The sequence below is a fragment of the Peromyscus maniculatus genome, chromosome 22 (genome assembly GCF_049852395.1).
Source record: "Peromyscus maniculatus bairdii isolate BWxNUB_F1_BW_parent chromosome 22, HU_Pman_BW_mat_3.1, whole genome shotgun sequence".
Lineage (NCBI taxonomy): Eukaryota > Metazoa > Chordata > Mammalia > Rodentia > Cricetidae > Peromyscus > Peromyscus maniculatus.
This window is the reverse complement of record NC_134873.1, coordinates 43,835,251-43,863,246: the sequence shown is the minus strand read 5'-3', so window position 1 is coordinate 43,863,246 and position 27,996 is coordinate 43,835,251. Positions and strand designations below refer to the sequence as shown.

Here is a 27,996-nt window from a genome sequence, read left to right as displayed (position 1 = left end):
CAGAAACTCTGTAGTGGAGGGGGCATAGGCTTGAGAAATGTCCCTAATATGGGGGCTCGCTTTCCCACTGCTGACACATCTCAGCCTTATGCTACTTGGTTTCTTGGTTTGTGGAATATGGGTGTTGTTTTCTAGGTATCAGAGCCAGACAAAGGTGGCAGCCAAGACAGAGGTACGTGATAGCCACTCTCTCTGGATACTCCCTCTCTCCATGCTGAAACCCTATAGGTTTGTCTAAATGCCCATCCTGTGGGCCTTAGGAAGAACTGGATGGAGGGGAGAGGGGGCTTGAGACAGCATTGATAGATGGCTTCCTCTTTTATTTTTCCTTCCTTGTTTTGGTTTTCTGAGACAAGGTTCCTCTGTGTATCCCTGGCTCTTCTGACTCACTCTGTATACTAAGCTGGCCTTGAACTCACAGAGATCTGTCTGCCTCTGCCTCCCAGGTGCTGGGATTGAGGGCATGAGCCACCACTGCCCACCTTGCTTTTCTCTTAATTCACTTCAAGAAGCCTTAGGATGGGCATGGTGCAGGAGTATCTCTCTGAGTTCGAGATCAGCCTGGTCTACACAGTGTGCTCCAGGACAGCCAGGAGTACACAGGGAGAGTCTGTCTCAAAAAACCAAGAAGAGGAGGAAGAGGGAAGAAGAAAGAAGAAAGAAGGAGGAGGAGAAAGAGGAGGAGGAAAGAGGAGGAGGAGAAGAAGGAAGCAGAGGAGGAGAAGGAAGAGGAGGAGGAGAAGAAAAGAAGGAAGTAGTACTAATGGTAGCTTTAGGATATATTATCAAATAGACACTGAGGCAGAATGTTCTAGATACTGAGAAAGTGCTGTCTAGGAGCTCGAGCTGAAGTGAGACATTCAGATGACATAACTTTGGGGAAAAGAATGTGGTAAGGGTGCTGTGGGTATTGTCCATCACAGGATGGGAGGCAGACAGGAGAGTGAGTTTGTTTTATAAAGAAAGATTTATAATCATATGATGAGACAAAGAAAATCAATCAAGTGACACTTTGCTGTGGGATTTTTATTTCCAGCAGAATAATTTTGAGTTCGTGGTGCACGTGTTTAACGTTAGTAGGTCATGCTTTTTCTGAGTTTTCAATCATGTGAGCAGACCATGAGTGACTGGCTCCCCCACAGTCCTGCCATCTTGCCCAGACTTGGCACATCCACCTCTTATTTTAGTGATTCCAGTGAGTGGTTGGATTCGCATTGTGATTTCGTGTGCAACCCCCATAACTAAACACTGAGCAGTGTCTCAGGTTTATTAGCCATTTGGAAATTGTGTAAACTGCCTATTCAAGTCATTTGTGCAGTGTGTGTGTGTGTGTGTGTGTTAGGTGTGTGTTTGTGTGTGTGTGTGTGTGTGTGTGTGTGTGTGTGTGTGTGTGTGTGTGTTAGGTGTGGTTTGTAAGGATCAAATTCAGGTCATTACTCATGCTAGGCAAAGCACTATACCACTGAGCTACATCTTGGGTCCATTTTTTTCCTTTTTTTTTTTTTTTTTTTTTTTTTTTTGAGACAGGGTTTCTCTGTGTAGTTTTGTGCCTTTTCTGGAACTCACTCTGTAGCCCAGGCTGGCCTCGAACACACAGAGACCTGCCTGCCTCTGTCTCCCAAGTGCTGGGATTAAAGGCATGTGCCACCACCACCCAGCTTTCCTTGATTTTTTTTAAGGATAATTTCAGGCAAATCAAAGGCACACAGAATTGGTAAATGAGCCTAGTCTGAACAAGGCACTACATTCAATCCTTAGTATGATAAAAAAAAATTAAAGTTGGTCTGGTGAATCTTCATAGACCTGTCAATCATTTTGAAGCAAATCAGAAATAATTTCATGGTAAATGTTTTAGTATGTATATTTTGAGATAATGCTCCACTCCACAAAAAAAAAAGAAAAACAGGTTAATCACAGTATCATTATTACACCTAAAAATGTAACAATAAAATTGGAATAATTCCTTAACAACTCAGATACCCACCAGCATTTTAATTCCAATAGTCACGCAGTCACTTAATAGCATAAATTAATATTTAGCCAAACTCAATATTGAATGTTGAGATTGAACAATATGTTTCTGTATTCTAATCTACAGAGTCTCTCTTTTCTTTTATTAGTTTCATTCATTTATTGGATAAAAGGGTCATTTCTCTAGATTTCACAATCAACATTTTGTTGATCAAATACCCATGCTGTGCAGCCATACACATATAGGCAACACTAATTGGACTTAGTGGGTTATAAAAGAGAAAAGCATGAGGTTGGGAGGTGGATATGTTGTGGGGTATGTATGGGGGAAGTTGGAGTGGGGAGGGGTGGGTATGATTATATTTGATTGTACACATGTCTAAAATATTCTGAAATTAGGAAAAATTATAATGCCCCCTCCATGTTGTCAGTTCACATACTGCTGTCTCTCATGCTTCATGTGAGTGAGTTGAGGTTTATCCAGAACTCCTGCAGAAATGCATTTGCCAGTGGAGCAGGGTTGGAAAGTGCGACCTTCAAGCGGGTTTTAATGCCATTCTTTCTAGACTGAGTAAAGTCTCACAGGCATGGCTCCTCACTCTCTGAGGACTGGGTTTGCTGCCACAGGAGTCAGGACCCCTTTTGTCTTCCACACACATCCACTTGCTCCTCTGCCTCTGTCTGCTGTGAGTTGAAGCTACGCAAAGACCTCAGGTGAAGCTAAGGGCATGTTAGCACTAGGACCTTAGACATCCTCAGGTGAAGGAAAGGACATGCTAGCCCTAGGTTCTTAGACATCCTCATGTGAAGGGAAGGACATGCTAGCACTAGGCTCTTAGACATCCAGAACCATGAAGCCAACTAAACCTCTCTCCTTCATAAATGAGCTGATCACAAGTATTCTATTTCAGCAGCTCAACATGAACTAGAACCATGAGGAAGTTGGTTCTAAGATTTATCAGAATTTGTTTTCTGGTAGGAAGAGGTGACATAGTTCACAGGTAATGATAATCATCAGGAGGCAAAAATGTGTGATTTGGCATGGCATTTTATTTTGATCTATCATCATCATCATCATCATCATCATCTATCTTTCTAACATCTATATCTATCTTATCTATATTATCTGTCTATCTATCTATCTATCTATCTATCTATCTATCTTTCTATATTTACTTATTTTATTGCTAAGGATCAAATCCAGAGTCTTGTGCTCTCTGCAAGCAGTCCACTACTGAACTACATCCACAGGCCTGGTATAATATTATAATTTCTTTTTTATGTTTTTGTTTTTCGAGACAGGGTTTTCCTGTGTAGCCCTGGCTGCCCTGGAATCCATTTTGCAGACAAGGCTGGTCTTGAACTCACAGAGATCCACTTGCCTCTGCCTCCCAAGTGCTGGGATAAAAGATGTGCACTACCACCACCCCTTGTAAATACCATTTTATATAAATGATGCCGAAACCTAAGAATACAACAGATATTTTCATATTGAGCTGCTTAGAGAACCCTGCTAAGTGTATCACTTTGACTTTATTCTCCTGTAGGAATATTCTCTAAATTATGTCATGTGTAAATAACAACAGTTTTATTACCTCTTTTCCAACTTTATGTCTTGGTTCTCCTTGCCTTCATTTATGATTATGTCTTCCGGTACAACATTCAGGAGGAATGTGTTGCGGGCATCTGTTTCTTTATTAAGTCAAGGACATTTTTCAGTAATTTACCAGTTATGTATAATGTTTTCTGTGGTTTTTCATATATTCTTTCCCAAGTTAAGGAAGTTTTGGCAACAATTGGTGTTAATTTAAAAAATCTTCTAATATTTTAAATTAAATCTCTTTATACTGGGTGATAAATATTAAGTATATTTCCTGCCTCTGTTTAGATAGTCATATATTTTTTCTTGTTTGTTCAGTCAATGTACTGAGTTGGATGAGAATGTAAGATAATAAACCAGCTGTGAATTTCTAGGATACGTATAACACATTTGTATGTTGGTCCCAATACTTTAATTAGATTCATTAGATTCAGTTTGCTGATACTTTGTTTAGGATTTATGCATCTATGCATAAATATATTGACTGGTCAGGTCTTAATTAGATTTTAGAATGATGATTGTTCCAGCTTCCTCAATTAAAAATCGAAGCAAATCCGAATTTCCATCTCATTAATGTAACAGATGCCCTCAATATTCATGGAATTGCAAGGGTTTTTGGAGTTCTGTACTAAGAATCTGGAATAAAGACCAGGTTGTTTTTTATCTCTCTCTCTCTCTCTCTCTCTCTCTCTCTCTCTCTCTCTCTCTCTCTCTCTCTCTCTCTCACACACACACACACACACACACACACACACACACACACACACACACACACCCCAAAGAGGAGATACTAAGGTTAAGAAATAGGCTCTCATAGCTCCTCTGAAATTCATAGACAAACTTGGGTAAGAGTTAATGTCATTGTCCCAAGCCCAAACTCTGCAGGACAGGACAGGATAGAAAAATGGGTACACTTTTGTGTTCTTCAGTCTTGTGAAAGGATTCTTTCCTCTTCAGGGAGTTCTGGCCTCTGCTCTTAAAGCCTTCAGCTGATTGGGTGATGCCCACTCACAGTATGGAAGGCACTCTGCTTTAAAGTGTACTGATTTTAAATGTTAATCATATGTAAAATTACTGTCAAAGAAATGTTCTAGACTAATATATGGCCAAACAACTGGGCTCCATAGCCTAGCCAAGTCGGCATAAATTAACCATTTCACTTGCTTAGATTTATTATTATTATTTTTTTAAAGGTGTGTGTGTGTGTGTGTATAAAATCGTGTGCTTGTGTAATTGTGAGTGTGAGCATGAGCACAGGTGCCAGCAGAAGCCAGAGGTGCTGGATCCCCCTGGAGCTGGAGTTACAGGGGATTGTGAGCCGTGTGATATGGATGCTAGGAATCAAACTTGGGTCTTCTGCAAGAGCAGTGTGTGCTGTTGTTAACCGCTGAACCATCTCCCCAAGCCTAATCCTTCTCCTCTTTTTAATCTGGAAAGAGTTTCATAACTTAAATTGTTCTTACATTTAGGTTTTCACTCCATCTCCAGTTTGTTTTTAAATATGATATGAAGTAAAAGGCCCAACTTCATTTCTTTACATGTGGTTATCCAGTTGCCTCAGCACCACTGGTTGAAGCTTATGCTTTTTGCATTGAATGGTCATAGTGCCTATGTACAGAATCAGCTGACTTTTAATATTAGATTCCTTTGATCCTATAGGTCTATTTTTTAAATAATTTTTGGGTTGTTTTTAGAGACAGGGTTTCTCTATGTAACAGTCCTGGCAGTCCTGGAACTCACTTTGTAGACCAGGCTGGCTTCGAACTCACAGAGATCCTCTTGCCTCTGCCTCCCGATTGCTGGGATTAAAGGCGTGTGCCACCACCACCCTACTCTATAAGTCTATTCTTAAACCAGCACCACAACTATTTTTGAGTACTGTGGTTTTGTACACTGTTTTTCTTTTTCTTTTTCAAAGCAGGGTTTCTCTGTGTAGCCCTGGCTGTCCTAAAACTCACTCTGTAGACCAGGCTGATCTCAAACTCATAAAGATCCACCTGTCTCTGCCTCCCGAGTGCTGGGATTAAAAGTGTGTGCCACCACCACCCAGCTCTGTACAAAGTTTTAAAATCAGAAAGTATGGGTCTTCTGACTCTTGTTCTTTTTCTTTTTTTAGCTATTTATTTATTTACTTACTTACTTAACTTACTTACTATGCATACAATGTTCTGTCTACATGTATACCTGCTATTTATTTATTATTTATTTATTTATTTATTTATTTATTTATTTATTTACTATGCATACAATGTTCTATCTGCATGTATACCTGCCTGCCAAAAGAGGGCACCAGATCTCATTATAGATGGTTGTCAGCCACCATGTGGTTGCTGAGAACTGAACTCAGGACCTCTCTAAGAGCAGCCAGTGCTCTTAACCACTGAGCCATCCCTCCAGCCCTGACTGTTCTTTTTCAAGGTTGTTTTGGCTCCTGAAGGATCTCTGTAATTCCAATGAGATTTTTAGGACAGGGTTTTCATTTATGCAAAAAAGGTCACTGGGGTTTGGGTAGGGATTACACAGCATCCCTAAAGAATCTATAGATTCTGTTGGTAATGGCATTTTACCATCAAACCTTCTGATCATGAACAAAGGATGTCTTATTTACTATTTACTCTCTACAACAATGTTTTGTAGTTTTTCCATCTCATGATATAGCCACCTCCCAAACACCCCATCTACTAATACATTACGTTGGGGGTTAGGATTTCAACATATCAAGTTGGGGGATAACATTGGACCCAATGTATGTCGGGGAATTTCCCAGGTATTTCTACTTTGTTGAGTGTCTTAAAAAACAAACAAACCGCATGAGTACATGTTTGGTTTTTCTGCACCACTGCTATGACCATGGCAACCCCCACTTTGTGTTATTAGTATGGAATAGTGTGTTGACCACTGTGCTATGTTGAAACGGTCCTGCATTATTTAAACATCATTTCACTGTGTGTATCTGCTGTATCTGGTACTGTTACACTGCACACAGTCCCCTCCCTCCCCACTCTCCTTCACTGTCTCCCCACAGTGTCCTTAACTCTTCCAGTCATTTCTACTTTTATGGCATGTTTACATCTGTGAGGTTATGTACTCTATGAAATTAGGACCCACAAAGGAGAACAATCATTTGATGTTGGTCTTTCTGAGGCTGGCTTAGCTGCTTTATAGGAGTTCCAGTTGCATCCCTTTTCCTGAGAAAACTATGTAACCTTGTTCTTGGTGACAGAAAAAGTCCATTGTGTAGACACACACATTTAATATCCACTCCTCCATTGCTGCCCACATAGCTTGGTTCCATAACTCAGTTATTATTTACAGTGCTGCAGGAAACGCTGATGGACGCATGTCTCTGTCACATTAACCTCCATACATTCTTTGGATAAATTCCAAACACATAAGCAGGCACACCCCTGCACACTTGTGTACCTACGTGTACATGCACAAACAAAAAATTCACATTATTTTCCACCCTTGAATTCTTTCATAAAAATTGAGATTTTTTTTAAATTTTATGTATATGAGGATTTTGCCTGCAAGTAAGTGTACATGCGCACCACATGTTGCCTGGTACTTCCAGGGGCCATAAGAGATCAGATCCTCTGAACCTGGAGTTAAAGTTATAAGCCACCATGCGGGTGCTGGGAACCGAACCTGGGTCCTCTGTAAGTGTAGCCAGTGCTCTTAGCGGTTGAACTGTCTCTCCAGCCCCTCAACATTTGAATTCTCAACCCACTTAGAGCCCATCTCTGAATTCCGTATTCAGAAATGATTCACTTTTATTTTTCTCACTGTTTGCCACTGTCTTAGTTTCTATTCTGTCGCTGTGACAGAATGCCCTAACAAAAGAGCCTTAATGGGGGGGGGGCCGCTCACTTCAGCTCACCATCACCCAAGGTTATGGTCCATTGGTCCATCGTGGTAGAGGAGGTCACAGCTGCAGGGGCTTAGGCTAGCGAGTCAACGTTGCATCTGCAGTAAAGAAGCAGAGAGGAGTGATGAGTCCAAACTGTAGCTCACTTCTCTTTCCCCACTGACACAGTCTAGGATCCCAGTCAGAGAATGGTGCCACCACAGTGGAGCCCCAGGTATGGTTATCAAGATGGTTCCCCATGGGCATGCTCGGAGGCACAGGTCCACATGATTCTAGATTTTGGCGAGTTGACATCACTTATCACAGCTATGGAATCATTTCTTGTCACTATGTGGAGCTCTCTTCAATTAAGCTGACCTATGTAAGTGAATTTATTTCAGAGCTGGGCTTTGGGTTTTTTGTTTGTTTTGAGACAGGTTTCTCTATATAGCCCTGGCTATCTTGGAATTCACTATTTAGACGAGGCTGTCTCAAACACGGAGAAATCCTTCTGCCTCTGACTCCTGATTATTTCAGAACTTTTTTGTTTTTAAATCCCACCTGCCTGCTCCTGTTCTTATGAACTTGTTTTAAGGTATGTCTTAATTTTTGGTCCAATAAATTGCTCCTTTATACTTCTGTTTGTGGTTACTTTTGGTAATTAGCAGACCATTCCTTTTATTTATTTGTTTGTTTATTTATTTACATTCATGGTATTCATTAATTAAACTCATGATATTAATTACATTTGTGGTATTCATTGATTACATTTGCATTATTCATTCAATAACTGTATTAATGATACTCATTAATTATATTAATTGTATTGATTTTACATTCATTATATTATGTCCTGATACTACTGTCCATTGTGGGACTTTTCCATCACACAAAACAGAGGTTCTGTACTTAGGAAATCATTGCTCTATATTCCTTTCTTCTCCATCTTTAGATAACGTCTAATCTCTCTGTCTCTATGAATTTGTATATGCTATATATTTCATGTAATACAATTCTGTAGTATTTGTCCCTTTTTTTAAATGTAAAGCCATTTTATGTACAACTGCAAAAGAAATAATACACAGATAGCTTGAGCATAAAAACAGGTTATAATTCAGGTCCAGGGTTATTTTAAACAATTCAGTTCTTTTCATCTACCATACTGGCCACAGGGATTGAACATAGGTGGCCAACGCTTGGCAACAGGTGCCTTCAGCCACTAAGCCATTTTGCTGGCTCCCACATGGCATCTTACCTGTTTACTTGGCTGTTTTCCTTACTAATGCAAGTCTCTAGAGCACAGGACTCATATTTACCTCTAGAGTCTCAGGTCTACACACAATAATCTAGGACTTAGGTTTGTTTAAACACTTACTAATTTGCATGTGGGTGCATGCATGGACAGATGGCCTGCACATGGAGGTGAGCACAACTTGTGCAAATTGCTTTTCTCCTTTTACTATGAGGGCTCCAGAGATGGGACTCAAGTCATCAGAATTGGTGTCAAACACCTGTGCCCACAGAGCCATCTTGCTGGTCCCTTAGGATATTTAATCCATTATTCACAAAGAAATAAATGAGATGGTAACTAATGATATGGTTGCAGATGACAACTGATAAAACATATCGCTATCCCCTATGTAAGATGAGATGTGTTGTCAATAAAATCCCCAAACCAGAACGTAAACCTGACTGGGTTTCTCTTTGTGTGTTTCTCTAGGCTCCTAAGCAACAAAACACATCTCTAAAACAGATCCGGAAACTCACAGGTCAGAAGGGTTCTATCCTTATGGGTCAGCTCAAGACTGATGACTGATCAACTGTGGACCTGCTTTAGGACTCTTTCCACTTGAAGGGGAAGAAAGTTGAAAAAGAGGGTGTGCCTGGAGAGTACGCCCATCTCTCTGACATCTTTCCTTCCAAAGTCATGCAGACAGCTCCATCCTCCATTGTTTCCTTTCCTCGGGCTTCTCTGTCCCTACATCTTCATGTAGAGCCCAAAGTATGGGAGAGGAGAATGGACAAATAATGAGCTACCAAGAGTTTGGTGCAGGAGGTCCATTACCTTTACTCCTCTACCACGGATGTGGATGTGGGATGGCCATCTTTGAAGGGGAAGATGTATCAGGATCTCTGTGTCCCCCAGTGCTGTGTTCCCATTCCGGGCTTCTCATGGGTCACTTCTAGGACATGGTGAAGACAGGATAGTATGCTTTAGAAGCAAAACAAACCTGGATAGGTGTGCTGTACACTCCTCAGCTTCACGATAGGTGGGACTTCATCTTTGCTCCCCTAATTGTTAAATGAAGGGGGTTCTGTTAGATGACGTCAGCAGTCACTATGCTAACAGTTTCTTTGCTCCTGTTACAGTTTCACAGTTGGAAGAAACAGAGATGAACGTCAGTGCAGCTGATCTGACACGGTAAGCAGAGTCTGTCTACAGACTGTCCTGTGACAGATACCCGTGCTGACTAGTTTCCTGTCAACTTGATATAAGCTGCCTTCATTTTGGAAGGGGGAACGTTAATTGCTCCCCCAGATTGCCCTGTGGGCAAGCCTGTGGTACATTTTTATTCTCTTCTTTCTTTCTTTCTTTCTTTCTTTCTTTCTTTCTTTCTTTCTTTCTTTCTTTCTTTCTTTCTTTCTTTCTTTCTTTCTTTCTTTCTTTCTTTTCTTTTCTTTTCTTTTCTTTTCTTTTCTTTTTTGTTTTTCAATGTATAACCCTGGCTGTCCTGGAACTCGCTCTGTAGACCAGGCTGGCCTTGAACTCAGAGATCCATCTGTCTCTGCCTACTGAGTGCTGGGATTAAAGACATTTGCCACCATGCCTGGCTGGATTTTCTTAATTGATGATTGATGTGGGTAGGTCCAGCTCACTGTGGGTGGTACCACACATGAGCTAGTGGTCTCAGGGAGTACAAGAAGGCAGGGTGAGCAAACCATGAAAGCAAGCCAGTAAGCAGCTCCATGGCCTCTGCATCAGCTCCTGCCTCTTGAATCCATCTTGCCCTGAGTTCCTACCCTGACTTCCCTCAGCAATGGAGTATGACCTGGGTGTTGTAAGCTGAAACAAACCCTGTCCCCCCAAACGTTATATTCATTGGGGTTCCCCACATGAATAGAAATCCTACCCGTGATATCATCTTCATTGTGAATGCTCTACGTAAAACACCTGGCACTCTGACTTCATTTACTCTGAGACCAACTGCCTCCTTCCTAAATTATCCTTCTATTCCTCCTATAATGTCACTTCAATCCCACTGACATCCTCTGCTGTGTCCAGTATTTCAGGACTTCCTACCGACTGGACCCAGGAATATGTATTCTGGTCAATAGACAGGAGTCTGCGACAGATCTTCCAACATCTGGATAATGCAAGGTCAGGAAACAGAGTTACTAGGCAGGGGACAGAGAAAGAGGGGAGAGAGAGAGAGAGAGAGAGAGAGAGAGAGAGAGAGAGAGAGAGAGAGAGAGTAAAGGAAGGAGGTAAAGGAAAAAGTTAGTTTGAGGAGCAGTGGAGAACTATTTTGTGAGCTTTATTTATTTTATGTTTTATGTGTATGGATATTTTTCCCACAGGTAAGTATGTGCACCACATGCATGCCCAGTACCCACAGAGAGCAGAAGAGGGTATAGGATCCCCTAGTACTGGAGTTACAGATGTTTGTGGCCTACCATGTGGGTGTTGGGATTCAAACTTGGGTCCTATGGAAGAGTAGTCACTCAGTCACTGCTCTTAACTGCTATTTCTCTAGGCCTCACTGTGTAAATATATATATATATATATATATATATATATATATATATATATATATATATAATTCATTTGTATTTTTGTGCATGTGTGCACATAGGAACCACATCATGTATGTGGCAGTCAGAGGACAAGCCACAGGAGTCAGTTCTCTCCTTCCAACATGTGAGACTTAGGGATCAAACTCAGGCCAAGCCAAGCACAGGTGTGTGTGTGTGTGTGTGTGTGTGTGTGTGTGTGTGTGTGTGTTGTGTAAAACTTGGGTGTCATTTCTGGGAGCCATCCACCTTGTGTTGTGAGGTAGAGTCACTCCCTGGGACTCACTGATTATTCTTGGCTGTCTAGTGAGGCCCAGGGCATCTACTTGTCTCTGCTTGCCCGGCACTGGGGCACTGTGTTCTTTTCTTTTCCTGTGGGCTCTAGGGAGGGAACTCAGCTTCTCTATTGGTATAGCATGTACGCTACTGACTGACTCATCTCCTCTGCTCTTGGTGGAGGAATTCTTTACATAAATGATTGATGTTTGTGAATGCAACCCCTCTTTTCCCCCATCTCTCCCTTAGACCAGAAATATTTTGGATTTGAAATAGCCGCTCCCTTCCTTCTCTCTAATTTCCCTCCTGATTCCAAAGAAAATGAAAACATTTCTCTTTGTTTCTCAGATCAACGCTTATGGAGCTGAATGTTTCAGAATCCCGAGATGTGACTTCTTCCTCCGTCTCTGACGCTGTGGTTCAGGAGGCTGTCCCACCCAGCTGTTACTGTAAAAAGGGAAAGCCTTCTACTGACTACAGCATGTCCTCTGCATCATCCAACAACAGCTCCAGCCTGTCTTATCTTCCAATGTTTCATGAAGGAACAGCCTGGCAATTGCAGAGCGATAGTGGACCTGTTTCCTCCCAGAAGGAACCATCTATGCCCAGGAGCCCTGGCACAGCCCTGCCTACTTCTCGGCTGACAGATCCTGAGAAATCAGCTCTTTCTCCGAATTTGACACTTCTTCCTCCCTTACAAGCTCAAAATTCCTTCATTAGCTCTATTTTAGAATCCTTAGATCCTTGTGAGCAAGAGAAAACAAAAGATAAGGGAGAGACTCATTTTCAATCAAATCATGGGTCAGATTCTGATTTGGATGAGAGTCCAGGACCCCTGTTATGGGCTCCACTCCAGCTCTCTCCTTTGATCAGAGGAGAACTGGAAGGACATATGTCTCAGAAGGTTTCTACTTTGCAGCAAGAAGTGGTGCCTCTGCCCGTGAAGAAATCCTGGAACATACTCAATCATTTGATGGATGTACAAGGAGTCCCTGAAGAAGAGCTCCCGGAAACTCAGTTACCTACACTCATTCCTCAGAGTGCTGAGCAAAATACCAACACATCTCCAGATCCTCCATCATTTCATCTCCACATGAACATTGGGGTGAATTCTGAAGTCCATAGGACGGAAGCAATCATTTCACAGCCATTTCCCTCAAACAGGGAGTCACAACCCCATGATGACCGCCAAGAACTTAGATATAATCCTTTAGTTATATCACCAGGCACTCCATCTCCCAGAAATTTAGAGGTTAACATAATTCAGGAAGAACAAGCTTTAGTGAAAAAGGATTCAAAGCATGTGTTAGAGCTGAATATAGAGCAGAGGGTGATAGGTCTGCCAGAAAAAAGGGTACAGACACAAAAGGCACAACTAACTAATGTGGAGCTGACACCCAAGATACCACCTTCAGCCACTGATGTCATAAAGGTCACACCACTGGCCTTGCTTCAGGTTATGGACTTAATGGGAATAAACCCAGAACCACAGTCGGAGGTGATAGACTCTGTGGGGTTTTCCCCACAGCCACCAAATCAAGCAGAAACAGTGAGTATAACTCCTCAGCCATTGAATGAAGTAATTGAACCGATAGAAGTAACCCATCATCAGGATCAAACCACGGGATTAAAGAGCATGGCCTCAAGACTGAGTCAAGTCACAGATGACATGAAGGTAACTCCTGTGGCATTGTTTCACGTCACAGATTCCATGGGGATGATTGACAAATTAAGTCCACATGGCATAGAACCATTAGGAATAGCCCCAAAGCCACAATACCAAGTCATGGAATCAGTGAAGACAGATACACTGCATAACTATCAAGCCAAAAGACCAGGAAGTATGAGTCGAGGGCCACAGCAGACGGTTGTGGAAGCTGTGGAAATGATTCCACAGCCTCAGCATAAAGACATGGGAACACTGACCATGACCTTGGGGTCACAGAATCAAGCCACAAAACACATCAGGATTACTCCCAGTCCAGTACATGAAAATGCAATGGAAATTAGCTCAAGTGCACTGCCTGAAGCCACTGAAGATACAAAAGTATCTCCAGTGGCAAAACAAGCCATGGATTTCATGCAGATGATTCCACTAGGACAGCCACACATTACTAAATCTAGGGCTTTGATCCAAGGCTCACAGCCTCCAGCTGAAAATTTGACCCCAGTGTCAGCTCAACCAGATGTTCCAACTACTACTGTCCCAGTAGGAACTGTAGAATCTAGAAGCATACCTCCACAGCCACCATCTAAAGTCCTGGAACCATCAGGAATGACTGATGACCTACTACCGTCAGGTCAGTCCCTGCATGCTCTAAAGGTGACCCCACTAGTCCAGGCATCTCCCACAGAAATGATCACACCACTACAAATTGTAGAGCCTCAAATCGAAGAGGCTCTGGAATTGCCTTCTGGGTTACAGGGTCAAGTTCGAGACTCTGTGGGGACTATGCCACAATCTCGAGGCACAGAGTGTGTGTCACTGACTCCAGGACTGTCTCATCAGGTCAAAGACCCTTCGGAGTTCACCCCATGGCACCAAGACTTAAGCTGTTCAGAGGTGAGCCCAAGGCAAAGTCACAACATGACAGAAACTATGGGGTTGAACTGGCCACAAGTGAAGGATCCTATGGAGATACCACAGTCACACCATCAAATAATGGAATCCACGAGAACAATCCCAGCACCACCAGATCAAAGTGCAGTACCTATAGGAAGAGGCCAAAAGCATCAAGTTCCAGAAGCTGAAGTAGGGCCAGTCATACCACCGCTTCAGGAAATGGAATATTTGGGGGGGAGCACAATCCCACAGTCTAAGGTTAGGGATTCAGTGGACTTACCCCCAGAACTACAGAGTGTAAAATCTGAGCACCTAACCCCAGATCCAATATTGCAAAGTATGAAATCTATGGACATAACCACAGAATTAGTCCCAGAAATGGAAAAATATGGACCACCAACCTCAACAGTGGTATGTATAGATTTGGCCCAAGAACTGCATCAGCAGAATATGCAATATGAGGAATTAACCCCTATACCACAACTGCAAAGTGAGACATCTGTGCCATCGGCCCCTGAGTCTCAGTTTCAAGATGTGAAATCTGGCCAGCTGACAGTTGAACCACAACTCCAAAATAAAAAGTCTGCTGAGCTGACTCCATGTCCACAGTTGCACAGTAATGTATCAGTGCATTTGATTTCCGATTCTCAGTCTCAAGGTATGGAAGAAGCTCTTTTAGCCCTATCACAGGAGATACAAGGAGATATAAAAATGGTGGAGTTGACTCCAAGACCATCACTTGAAGATATAAAATCTGTGAACTTGGCCCCAGAACCATGTTCACAAATCACTGGCTCTGATAAGATAGCCCCTGTACCATTGCTTGAGGATACAAAGACTCCATTTGTAGAAGGTAGGAGTCTACTTCCTGAGGCACAGGTGGAGAGTATGGAAGTTGGTGAACTGATCCCAAGCACACAATTTTATGCAACAAAATCTTTAGAAGAGACCCCCAAACCAAGTTATCATTTCCTAGAACCTGAAGGACCGACCCTACAGCATCCAGCCTCAGAAGCAAGGGTGACCTCTGACCCTTGCCGGCAGGTGGAAGAATCTGCTCCGTTGCCACAATCATCATTAGGGATGAGTCCAGCACCATTGAGCCAGACCTCAGAATCTGTGGAGATGAGCTCACCACCACTCCAAGAGACTCTTGAACCTGGGACCCAAGTTGTAAAAGAGATGGAAGAGACTTCAGAAACAGGAAGTGCAGTTAAAGATACTCTGGATTTTCTACTAGATTCAGAAGTGCAAACTATGACCTCAGGAGTGATGGCCCCAGAGACACAGCCCCCAGATGTGAAGTTTGTTCAGGTGACTCTAGACCCGTGTGCAGAAGTTACTAACCCATCGGAAAGAACTCTGAAACCAGAAGATGAAGACACAGAGACCTTCAGGTTGACATTCTCTAAAGCTGATGATACCCAGGGAACCATCATAGACCTATATTCAGAAGTGAGATCTCTGGAGTTTAGTGTAGAACCAGGAGTGCAAGGTGAGAAATCAGAATCTTTTGCCCAAAATTTGAAGTCTGCAGAAGTAATCACCGAACCAACTGTACAAGTTGTAGAACCTGCAGTACTAAGTACAGAACCCAAACCACATATTAAAGATGTGATCCCAAGGCCACAGCTCCAGGAAGTAAAGTCTAGGCAAATGGATAGAGAATCACAGTTGCAAAATGAGAACTCTGTAAATGTAATACAACCTTCATCTGCAGGAGAGGTAGATCCTGAAAAGACAAAACCAGAGCCACGACTACAAAGTTTATCACTGAAGGAACGGATTGAAGGGACACAGTCCCCAAATGTGAAATCTGTGGATTTAAATCTAGGCCCACAGCAGCTAAGTGTCAAATCGAAGTTGATTCCAGGGCCCAAATTGCAAAGTGTCCAGTTTCCAATGTTATATCAAGGACTACTTCTTCAAGGGGAAAACCCAGTAAATTTCATCTCAGGCCCCCCACATTATGGTGTGAAATCTGATGATGAAATACCATGTTCTCTGGGGCCAGAAACCAGATCATCAGATTTTATCCTGGGGCCAAAGCTTCCAGAACCACAGCCACAACCACAAACACAACCTGGGAAGCCGGTAGACATAAACATAAGACCATGCTTGCATCATGTGAGATTCTCTGATGCAATCCCAGAGGCCAAGCACCAAGGTTTCAAATGTGTACAGTTCATGCCAGGAGTTCAGCTTCAAGACAGGAAGCCTCAGACATTGATGCCAGAATCATTTTTGCCATTAAGCCAAGAGACACAGGTTGAAGATAAGAAGCTTGTGTTGCCTCCGGAACTATCAGAGTTTTGCAGCATGAAACGCCCAATCCCAGCCTCTGAACTGCAACATCCAAGAGTGATAGCTAAGCAGGTCAATCCAGGACTGTGGCACCAAGATACCAAATTTTCTGAGTTGGCTTCTAGGAGGAAATATCAAAGAGTCAAATTTGGGGAGCAAACCCCAGGATCATTGTCTCATGGTATGAGTCCTATGGCTCCAGAGTTATGGATACATGATCCCAAATCAGCAAAGGTGACTCCAGGCCTACAAGATACAAGGCAGGTGAGTTTTAACTCAGGGCCATGGCTGCAAGATGTCCAATTTTTGTATGCAATTCCAGGAACTCAACCTCAAGGTGTGAAGACTTCCAAGTTAAACTCAGGGCCACAATTAGAGTGTGTAAAAATGTTTGAGTTGACCCCACAGCCAGAAAGGCAAGGGATGAAGCCAGAGTTAATAGTACAAGAGCCACCCTTTAAAGATATAAAATATGTCACAAGGAATCTAGTACCAAACTTTGAAGGCAAAATGTCTTATCAACTAGCATCTGAACCACAGATACCAAATGCAGAATCAAAGAAATTGACTCCTGAGAAACACTTAGCAGGTGCAGATCATTCTGGGTTGATCAGAAGAGCACAGGCACAAGGTGTAGAATCTTCTACATTGATCCACAGACAGCATTTGGGACATATAAAACCAGTAGAGAAGATCACAGCCTCAAAGCAAGAAGAGTTAACTCCAGGGCCACATTTGGAAGGCATCAAATCTATGGAGTTGAGGTCAAAGTCAGAGCTGGGGAAAATCATATCTAAGCTGTCAACCCCGGGGATACAAGCAGGAGATAAGGAACATGAGGAGCTGCCTCCGTGCTCTACCTTGAAAGGTTTAAAATCCGAGTTACCACCTTCAGGACCACAGTTAGAAGACAGGAAATCTGCAGTTTTAACTCTAGGACAATGTCTAGAGAGGATAAAATCTACAGTGATATCCCCAAGCAGTTCCCAGTCAGATGGTATGAAATCTGTGAAGTTGATCCCAGGTTCAAGAATTCAGGATTTGATAACTGTGGGGTTGGCCCGTGATGCACGTGTGCAAGATATAAATGCCATGGGCTTAGAACGTGAACCAAAGAAGCAAGGGGAGAGTCCCGGGACTTTTGCACCAGGGATGCTGTTTCAAGATAAGCCTATGGAGGTATTGCAAGAGCCTCATCAACACAATGTAAAACCCATGGAACTGACTTCACGGCCACAAACACAAGATAGCAAACGTGTGATTGTCTCATGTCTGAAGCAGCAAAGTCTAAAACCTGTGAAGAAAGCCAAAACACAAGGTATCCAAGGAGTAAAATTCATGGATTTAGTCTCCACACAACAGTATCAAGGGAGGGCACCCATGGATTTAACTCTTGAGCCCGGACGAGATGACCACATAAGCTCAGCAGAGTGGAAAGGTGGGATGTTCGACCGGCTGAACAAACAGTTGGAGTCGGAAGATATATTGTCTCTGGGGTCAGATCAGGAACCCAAACCTGCAGGTAGAAAACCCATAGAGCTCAGCTCTAAACTACAATGTAAAGATGCACCCTCATATGAACTGGCTCCTGAACCAGTTGTTCATAATGTAAAAGCTCAAGAGGTCCAATATGGGCCACAGGCACTAAGTATGAAACCTTGTCCATTGACTCCAGAATCAGAGGTGTACCAAGTGAAAGCCTTGGAGCCAATGTTAGAGCCACCACTTCAGGATGGGAGAACTGTGGCACTAAATACAGAACCACAAAGTGCAAGTACAAAATCTGTTCAGTGGATACCAGCATCTGAGTTTCAAAGGGAGAAATGTATAGGGTCAAACTTTAGGTTACAGTCTCAAAGTGCCAGCCCTACAGAATTGAAGCCGTCTACACAAAGGAGAGGTGTGAGGTCATCTGATTTGACTGTCAGGTCAATAATTCAAGGAGAAAAATCCAGAGAGTCTCATCTTGAGTCACAGTTACAGCAAGTAAAAGCCTCTCCATTAGCACTAGGGCTGCAGAAAACCAAAACTTTTAACTTAACTTCCGAGCCTAGGCCTCAAGGGATCAAAACTGATCAACTAAACAAAGAGACACAGGTAGAAAGTATAAGATCCATCCAGTGGATACCAGGACCTGAATTCCACGGTGTGACATTTTTACAATTAAATAGTGGATCACCATCTCCAGGTGTCAAATCTACAGAACAGAAACCATCCATACAACTGGAAGGTGGGAAGACATCAGAGATGGCTCTAGGGCCAAAACCTCTAGGAAAAAAATCCGTGGATTTTAACCTTGGGCAACAAGTACAATGTGTGAAGACCCCTGAGTTGTCCCCAGGACCAGAGCTACAAGAAGGGGAAAACATCACATCAACCTCAGAGCTACAGTCTCAGTGTGGGAAAAGTGTGGCATTACATCAGGGACCACTGCTTGAAAATACAAAATCTGTTCTTTGGATACCACTGTCTGACTGTGAAGTTAATAAATCTACACTGAATCTTAGGTTACCACCTCAAGATGTCACAGCTAAAGAGTTAAAACCCTCAGTACAACTAGATGTGAAGACATCCAATGAGTTGACTATGAGGCCGAAGTCACAAGGTAAACAACCTTCAGGGTCAACCCAGGAACATCAGTCTCAGAGGTCCAAAACTACTGATTTTAAATCTGAGCAACAGTTTAGAATTATGAAAGCATGTAACCCAACCTTAAGATCAAAGACCAATAATATAAAATTGACATTCAAACCCAGGTTTTGCTTAGAAGACAGGAGCTCTCCTGGATTAAACCCTGGAATACAGCCACAAGAAGGGAATTCCTTAGGGTCATCCCCAGGAACACAGCCTAAAACTGTGACACCTTCAGTGTTTAAACAAGAGTCACAGTCCTCAGAAGTGAAATATGGAGCAATAAGCCAAAGGCCACAATCACAAAACAATGTAGAGTTGAAATGTGGAAAATCTTCTGAGTTGGCACTTCAGACAAAGCCTCAAGGTATGAAATCTGAGAACAGCTCTGGGCCCCAGTGTCGACATACAAACTGTTCTGACTTGACTCCTGAAAGAGAGTCCCCAGATATGAAATGTACTAAGTCAAGTCGCAGCTCACAGCTGAAAGGTAAACCATGCATTGAGTTAGCTACGGGTACCAAAACTCGACCTGTCAAACTAGGCTGTAAACCTGGGCCACAGTGGCAAGGTATAAAATCTAACTCATTTCTGAGGACAAAGCCTCAAGAAATGGAAATGGAAGACTGGGAATCAGGCCCGCAGTTACAAGATCTGAAATCTTCAAGGACAATCATGGGTATAAAGGTCCATGATGTCATGTCTGTGGACTTTGGTCCTGGACCACACTTACAAGGTATGACATCTGAAGTCATTACAGGGAAGAGGGCTCATGGTATGAAATCTGTAGAAATCAAACCAAGATCAAAGTTACAAGGTAAGAAACATGATTTCACCCCGAGGAAGATGTTCTTAGGTACAAAATCTGTAGAGCTGGACTCAGGTCCCCCTCTGAAAGATTTGAAATATCCTGAGCTGATCATGGGTATGAAACTTCAAGGTGTGAACTCTATGGGACAACATGTTACAAGTATAAAATCTTCTGAGGTGGTAACACAGATAAAACCCCAAGGTGTGACAGCGGTGGACCTCAATTCTGGACCAAGGACACAAAATAAAAAGCCGTCTGAGTTGGCTCAAGGGCAAAGGCTCCTATCTAAGGAATCTGTAGAGTTTAGTCATGGCCCAAAGTTACAAGGTGTGACAGTGGAGTCCAAGCCCCCAAATGGGGAATCTGGGAAGTTAAACTCAGGCCCTCAGTTACAAGATGAGAAATATTCTCAGTCAGTTCTGGGGACAAAGCTTCAATATGGAAGATCTATGGAGGTCAGTCCTGGCCTATGCTCACAGGGTATGAAGTCTTCCAAAGTGATTTCAGAGGACAAACTTCAAAAAGAGAAACCCATAGGCTTTGTGTATCAGCCACTGTGGCAAGATGTAAAATCTTTAAAATGGACATTCGGTAAGGCACTTGACAGGGAACCTTTGCAGTTGGAAACCGCTCATTTACAGGACAGGAAATTAACTATGTTAACACCAGAATTACATCTTCAAGGTATGAAACCTGAGTTGGTCAACTGTGGATCAAAGTTGAAAGGTGTGAAGTCTGAGCCCACATATGTCCAGACAGTAAAGGATACAGGGATCAATCCTGGTGCTGAATCACAGTTTGTGGGAATCTCTAAGCAGGCCTCAGACTCAAAGATTTATACAGTGGTGCCTTCTGAATTCAATGCCAGGAACCAGAAGCGAGATAGGAAGTCTCACAAATTAAGTCAAAAGCATCAACTTCAAAAAATAAAACAAATAGCGTTCAGGGATGAGCCACATTTGCAACATATCAAGTCATCAGAATTATGTACAAAGCTTCAAGACCTGAAATCTATGGAATTCAATTCAGAGCAACAGTTGCAAGATGTGATGTCCTCTGAATTGGGCATGGGAACAAGTCCTCAGTGTTTAGAGTTCAACCCTGGGCCACAGTTGCAAGATATAAAATCTTCTGAGGTGTGTACAGAAACCAAGCTGCCAGATGAGCCGTCTCCGGAATTCAAGCATAAGCCTACATTGCAAGATAGGGCATCCTGTGACCCGAGTACAGGGCCACAGATTCACTGTAAAAATGTTATGGCATCCAACACCAGAACACAAAATGTAGAATTGTCTGAGTTGCACCCTGGTCCAGACTTTCAAGGTATAAAATCTAAGGTGTTCTGCCTGGGGCAGCACTTGGAAGATGTGAATTATGCATGCACTCCTAATGCAAATTCTCAATATATAAACTCCAGTGGGTGTAAATGTGAGCCATATTTACAAGATATAAATAACTCTGCATGCATTCCAGAGCCAGATCCTCAATGTATAAAGTCTGTGTGCAGTCCTGGGCCACATTTACATGGAACGAATTCTTCTGCATGCATTTTAGGACCAAAATTGCAATTTGTAGATACTACTGGATGCATCCATGAGCCAAACTGGCAAGATGTGAATTCTTCTATATGCACCCCAGGGCCAAGTCCTCAGTGTATGAGTTCTTCTGTATGCACCCCAAGACCAAGTCCTCAGTGTGTGAATTCTTCTGTATGCACCCCAGGGACAAGGCCTCGGTGTGTGAATTCTTCTCCATGTTCCCCAGGGCCAAGTCCTCGGTGTGTTAATTCTGCATGCACCCCAGGGCCAAGTCCTCAGTGTGTTAATTCTGCATGCACCACAGGGCCAAGTCCTCCTTGTGTGAATTCCACTGAGTGCCATCCTGAAGCACATTTGCAAGGTGTGAATCAATGGGCATCAATTCTAGGGCCACACATTCAGTGTGTAGGTTCTATTGGGTGCAATCCTAAATCACATTATCAAGGTGTGAATCCTTCCTCACCCACTCCAGGGCCAAACCCTCAGTGTGAACATTCCAATAGGTGTAGTCTTGAGCCACTTCTTCTTGGTATGAATCATGGTACAACATTTCCAGCACCACAAATTATGTGTGTAAATCCTGTTTGGTGCAATACCAAAACACATTTGCAAGATGTGGATTCTTCTGCCTGTACTGGAAGACAAGAGTCACAGTCTGTAAATTCCACCGGATACAACCCTGGGCCACATTTACAAGCCCCGACACCTCAAGATATGAATTTTTCTGAGTTGAACTCAGGGACAGGAATTCAAAGAGAGATGCCTATAATAGTTAACCAAGGACGACACATACAAGATTTGAAGCTTGAATCAACTCCAGGGTCATCTCACTTAATGGTAGGGGCAGAGTTTCCAGAGATCCCATTTTTGAAGAACCAACTTGGGTTGTGGCAGGACACTGCACAACCTGTGTTCACTTTGAGGCCTCCATCAAATGGTGTGAAATCTGTGGGAGTTTCACCAACCCCACTGCCTGAAGATAGAATGTCTCCAGAGATGAGCAAACAGCCCTTGCTTTGTTTGACAAATTCTGTAAAAGTGACACCTGGCTGCAGTCTGCAGGACTTGAGAAGTAAGGAATTTTCACCAGAACCTTGTTTCCAAAAAGTTAAATCTGTGAAGTTGAAGCCAGGCTCACCGACTCCAAGTGTAAACCCTTTAGAGTTCGCTCCATGCCACTGTTCTCAACGTACTAAGACTTCCTTTGCACAGAAGCCATGTGTTCATGAAAGAAAGCCTATGCAGCTGAGACTAGGCTCCCAACAGCAAAGCATGGATTGCCAACAGTTTCCTTTAAATGAGAAACCAGTGATATCAACACCAGAGTCCACTGGGAACTTCTTAGCCGGACCAGCACTGTCTAGTGTCAAATTTTCAAATTTAATTCTGGAATCACATCAACAATGCATGAAATCAATGGAATTGGCTTCAGAGCCAAAGTGGCAAAGTGTAAACCATGTGAAATTGTCATCGGTGTCTCTGCCACAAACTGGCACCTCTGTGGGGTTATCACCAAGACCGTTCCTTCAAAATGTGACACCTGGGAACCAAAATTCCCAAACACGTGATCAAATCATAGAATCCTCTCAAGTGATACATAGACCAGAGCACCAGATAGCGGACTGTGCTGAGAAGATGAGGCGCCAAGTCTCTAAATTGGTGGATTTTATTTCACTACCAGTTTCTCAAGATGCAGGGTCTTCAGAAATGACAAAAGGGTTGCGACATAAAAGCCCAGAAACAACAGAGAAAAATATGAGGTTGACCCCCAAACCAACAGATCAAGACATAGAATCATTAGGGATGCCTCAGCAGCTAGATCTTCAAGGACCAGAATCTGTTGATCTGACTCCCACACTAAGTGATCCAGATTGGAAGTCCTCAGAACTAACCCCACAGAAAGGCTACTGGAGCCCAGAAACTCTGCAGTTGCTGCCTTGTTTGTGGCCCCAATTTAAAGATTACAAGGAGTTACCAACAGAACAAGCCACAGGATCTCATAGAATGACCCTTGACCTCAAGAATCATGTTGCAGAAGTAAGGATGCTAACTTGTGAGGTAAGACCATGGAAAGAATATCTTAGTGTGCCTTCAAAGCCAGTAAATAGAGAGACTGGACATGTAGAAAAATCTCCAAGGCCGTGTCCTCAAGACTTAGGACCTGTGGTGGTGAGCTCTGGGAAAAGAGCCCAAAGGGAGCAATCTGTAGCATCACCACCAAGGCCATCGTATCACGTTCCAGATTCTGTTTCAGGGATAACACCAGGGCATGGACCTCAGATTCCTGAATCTGTAAGTTTGACCTCTAAGCCATGGCTGCAAATAGAAGAATTCTTAGAGTTGTCAACCCAGCAAACCAGTCAAGTTGTAGAAGATACAGACTGTGAGGAGCTCACTTTTGAGTCATGGCAACCAGGGGAGGTAGCAAGTAGGCTAACAAAGGCCCAGGGTGCAAGCATGGGAACTTTAAACATAACTCCAATTGAATCACTGGATCAAATGATAAACTTTATAACAATCAGTCCAAAGCAGCTAGGTCAAGTGACAGAATCCACAAAGACACGGCATCATGTTTCTCAGTCAGCTGCTCTCCCCAAGGTTTCTGAATCTGTGGAAGTTATTCCTGGACCGCCATTTCAAGTTATAGAGTCTGTGATGATACCGGAGCCAGCCTCTCAAGGGTCAAAACATGCTGATTTGACTCCCAAACTGCACGATGTGATAATGTCAGAATTTGCTTCAAGCCTTTGGTTACAAAATGTTCAATCCAAGAAATTAGTCTCAGCACCAACACATCAAATTTTAGAAACAATACAGTTGTCAGGCTTTCAAGTTATAAAGACTATATTGGTTCCCAAGCCACTGCTTCTGATTGTAAAATCTGAAGAGCTGGCTCCAGGACCAAATCCTCAGGCTATGGAACCAATAGGAGCTGCCACAAAATCTAGCATTAAAGTAATGGATGGTTTAAATTTACTCCCAAGACCACATCTTCAAGACATGATAAAGCCTACGGAACAAACTCCAAGGGCAAATATTCAAGAGAATTTTGCAGAATTAATCTTACAGCAAACATCTCCACTTGAGGAACCTCCAGTATTAACTCATGAGCAAAGGCTTCAGGCTGAAAATTCTCTAGGGATCAGAACAGAATCTCCTAAAGTAATGGAAATTGAAGATTTGAATCAAAGACGGGTGTGTGAGGATAGAGACTCAGAAATGATAACATCAGAAAAGTTACAAGCACAGAATTACTTCTCTAGTTTCATACCCAGCCCTTCAATCCCACTTATTTCAAGTTGTGTCAAAACAACTGAGTTAGGACCCCTTCAGGGTTCTGGAATGCCGGAGGTATCAAGAGCCTTGGCTATGAAGAACTTGGCTGTTAGTATTTTGCCATCTCCAGAGTCCTATACAGACACTATTATGTTCCGTCCATCAGCCCTTCCCTTGGTTCTTCCCTCTGATATTGGGAACACTGTGGGATCCCTATATCCTGACATCTGGGAAGTGGATGTCCTATCCAAGGAAGCAACTGAAAAGAAGCAAATGGAAGAATTTGAGAATTCATTCCAGAGCTATTCTCCATATCCACTGAGATTACTACCCTCGGAGTTTCAGGCAGGATTAGGGGCTCGAAGAAATTCTATCCGTTCTTTCCTGGGTAGACAACAGAATGTCTGGGAAAGTCATGTCTGTAGGCAGCGACTCCCTAGGAAGTATCTCTCCAATATGCTGATGTTGGGAAATGTCCTGGGAACCACTATGGAAAGGAAACTTTGTTCTCAGCCGTTTTTAACAGAAGGAGCCACGATGGATATCTGTCATTTTATCCAGAATTTATTTGGGGTTCCAGCTGAACTGATGGCATTTTCCCAGAGCCCACTAGAGAGGGGTCTTAGGACGATTTCACAGACTTCAGTGGTCAAAAACTATATTCAGAGACATATTTTATGCCATGGTCATGAGAAAAGAATGCCCTTAAAGATGTGGACACGTGGATCCACATCTTCCATAATACAGCAATACTCCGGTACTCGATTGGGAATAAAGAAAACAAACTCAAAACTCAGTGATATATTCCAGGAAGTCACTCAGAACGTGTCTGTCTCGTGTACAAGGGCCCAGTTTCCTGCCTTAATGAAGCCGGAGTCTTCTCTCAAGATACTTTACAATAGGGAAGACGCTGTTTCCAGTGATCAGAGTAAAGACTCACAGAGTGAATCACAGACAAGGCCTTCTGACTCTCACCACTCCCTCAAAGCAAGTTGTCTTTCCCAGGCCAAGAGGGATATCTCAGAACAGCTCCATCTGCTAAAAGATCTACAGCTCAAAATAGCAGCAAAACTCTTAGAGAGTCAAGTGCCCCACAATGTCCCTCCTCCTTTCTCATCAGGTCTTGTCCTGAAATATCCCATCTGCTTGCAGTGTGGCCGATGTTCAGGAATTAATTGCTGTCATAAGTTACAGTCTGCTTTTGGTCCATATCTTCTCATCTACCCACAGATCCACCTCTTAAGCACCCCTGAAGGCCATGGTGAGATTCGCCTGCATCTTGGCTTTAGACTGAGAACTGGGAAAAGACCTCAAGTCTCAAAGCATCGTGGAAGAAAAAGAGCAGATGCATGGAAGAGCACTACATCACCATCACGAAGGAAAGCTAAAATCTATCCTCCAGCTTCCAAGAGTCCAACCACGCCAAGACATTTCCAGGCCCGATCTCCCCAGGCTCCAGCTTCTGTACAAGTGCTCATCAGAAAAAAGCAATGGGGAAGCCATGGTGTGGTCGGCAAGACAGACACCGAAGACTTTGAGCACCGTGAGTTCTGTCAGGTTCACTCTGTATCCGAGAGTGGCTTTGAAAGTAATCAGGAAGAAAAATGGTCGAAATCAAGCCTCAAAAAGACCTTTGGCTTAAAATATCCAATGAAGGAAACCATCAAGGGACGTAAAACACAAAAAACAAAGCTCAACAAAAATAGTGGAACCCCAGAAGAGAGTCCTTTTAGAATCATGTGTCCATCAAGAAGCAAGAGTGTTGAAACCGTTCAAACAAGCACTGCTTCTTCGAAGACACAAGCTAAGAAATCCTCTCAGCCCAAGTTCTACCATCTGCTTTTCCAGGGCCTAAGGCAGGCATTCCAAATAGCACATAGAATTGTGGCTTATACTGGACAGAAGCCTGCGGACAGGACAAGGCCAGACAATTTGTGGTCAACCCAATACTTGCACCCCAAACAAAAACCCAGTAAGTATTGTTTAGCAGGGGATGGCAAAGGAGCCAGCACACCAGTTGCCCACCAAAAGTCAGCAGGTGTGAACCCTAAGCAAGAGGACAGATTGCAGGGAACAGGTGACCAATGTAGACAAACTCAACAGCCAAAACAAGTGAGCTCTCTCCAACCCAGACCTTTGCAATTGGAGACCATGGCTTCTGAAAGAGATGCCACTTTCCAAGTTACCTCAGTCATCCAACCTTTGAGTATAGTTCAAAATGTCAACGGCAGAGCAAAGAACAACTATGGCGATGAAATCTCCTGTCTGGAGTCTAAGAACTGTTCTCAAGTAGGAGCCAAATGTCAGGCCCAAGAGAGAATAGAACCTGACTCCCATTTGAAGAGATCCCTGCAGAGCCACTTTAAAGAGACACACACACCCAAGGAAGAACAACATGGCTTCTTCAGGGAGAGGGACCTCTGTAATAAGCCTTTTGAAAGGACCAATCGCATCCTTTTGGAGAGAATTCAGGAAAGTCTCTCTGAGAGGAGATACCGAAGTCCTTCTCAGAGAAGGCACAGCAGTCCCTCTGACAGAATGCTTAGACATCTCTCCGAGAGGAGACATTGCAGTCCCTCCCAGAGACAGGATAGTAGTCCCTCTGTGAGAACCCTTCAAAGTATCTCTGACTGGAGCCTTTACAGTCTCTTTAAGGGGGTAGGTCGCAGTCCCTCAGGGAGGAGCCGACCCAATCCTGGGAGACGCCCTCGGAGTCCCTCTAGGAGGTCTCTTAGTCCTCGAGAGAGAAGAGGACGAGAGAGAAGGGGACACAGTCCCTCAAAAAGGTGCCATCTCAGTCCCCTCCAGAGGACACGGTGCAGTCCTTCAGAAAGGAGCCATGGTAGTCTCTCTGAGAGAACCCCTTTCAGTCCCTCTGGCAGGAAAAGGCATAATTCTTCTGGGAGAGTCCACCACCTTCCCTCAGAGTCCAGGCTATACAGATCTTCTTCCAGACTCCACCGCAGTCATCCTGAGAGAACTCACTACAGTCCCTTTGAGATCAGACACAGTTATTCTGAGAGGAGCCGGCAAGGTCACAATGAGGGACCCCATCACAGTACCAAGGAGAGGCTCAGGGGTAAGGAGAAGCCCAGACATAGCCTGTCTATAAAGACTTCAAGACTTATAAACTCCTAGGGACTTATGCCTCCTAGGGACCACACCAAAAAATAATCCAGAAGCTGGACAAGTGTGGAGACACGAAGTTAGTAGATAAGGAGAGACCTGCCCCTGTTAATTACAGCCTGCACATCTTCACCTAGCCGCCCTTTCTGCTCAGCCACTGCCTGCACCCTCAGCAATCAAAGAGCTTTCTGGAGGGGACTGAGAATGGGTCTGTAATTTAAGATCAATAAAGGGGCAATAATCGAACTCTTTGCATCCCTA

At 43.3% G+C, this 27,996-nt stretch overlaps 2 protein-coding genes across 13 annotated transcripts in view; one reads left to right on the top strand and one right to left on the bottom strand.

The window, feature by feature from the left end:
- LOC143270249 (uncharacterized) lies at window positions 1-27,981 on the top strand. Its single transcript, XM_076559492.1, has 5 exons — window positions 1-172; window positions 9,139-9,187; window positions 9,789-9,840; window positions 10,702-10,797; window positions 11,835-27,981. Exons 1-5 carry the CDS (start codon window positions 38-40, stop codon window positions 27,745-27,747), a joined length of 16,245 nt encoding a protein of 5,414 aa, XP_076415607.1. The 5' UTR covers window positions 1-37; the 3' UTR covers window positions 27,748-27,981.
- Window positions 1-27,996, bottom strand: part of Ttc27 (tetratricopeptide repeat domain 27) — a 181,625-nt gene that overhangs the window by 141,703 nt on the left and 11,926 nt on the right. For 3 of the 12 annotated variants that reach the window (XM_076559517.1, XM_076559513.1, XM_076559514.1), the window contains 2 exons: window positions 9,650-9,710; window positions 7,452-7,537 (listed from right to left, as the gene is read on the bottom strand). In XM_076559517.1, the coding sequence (XP_076415632.1) occupies window positions 7,452-7,482 (31 nt within the window). In that variant the 5' untranslated portion in view covers window positions 7,483-7,537; window positions 9,650-9,710. Of the gene's footprint in view, window positions 1-7,441; window positions 7,538-9,483; window positions 9,608-9,649; window positions 9,711-27,996 lie in introns of those variants that run through there. The other 9 variants (XM_076559521.1, XM_076559523.1, XM_076559525.1 and 6 more) reach the window with 5 other exon arrangements.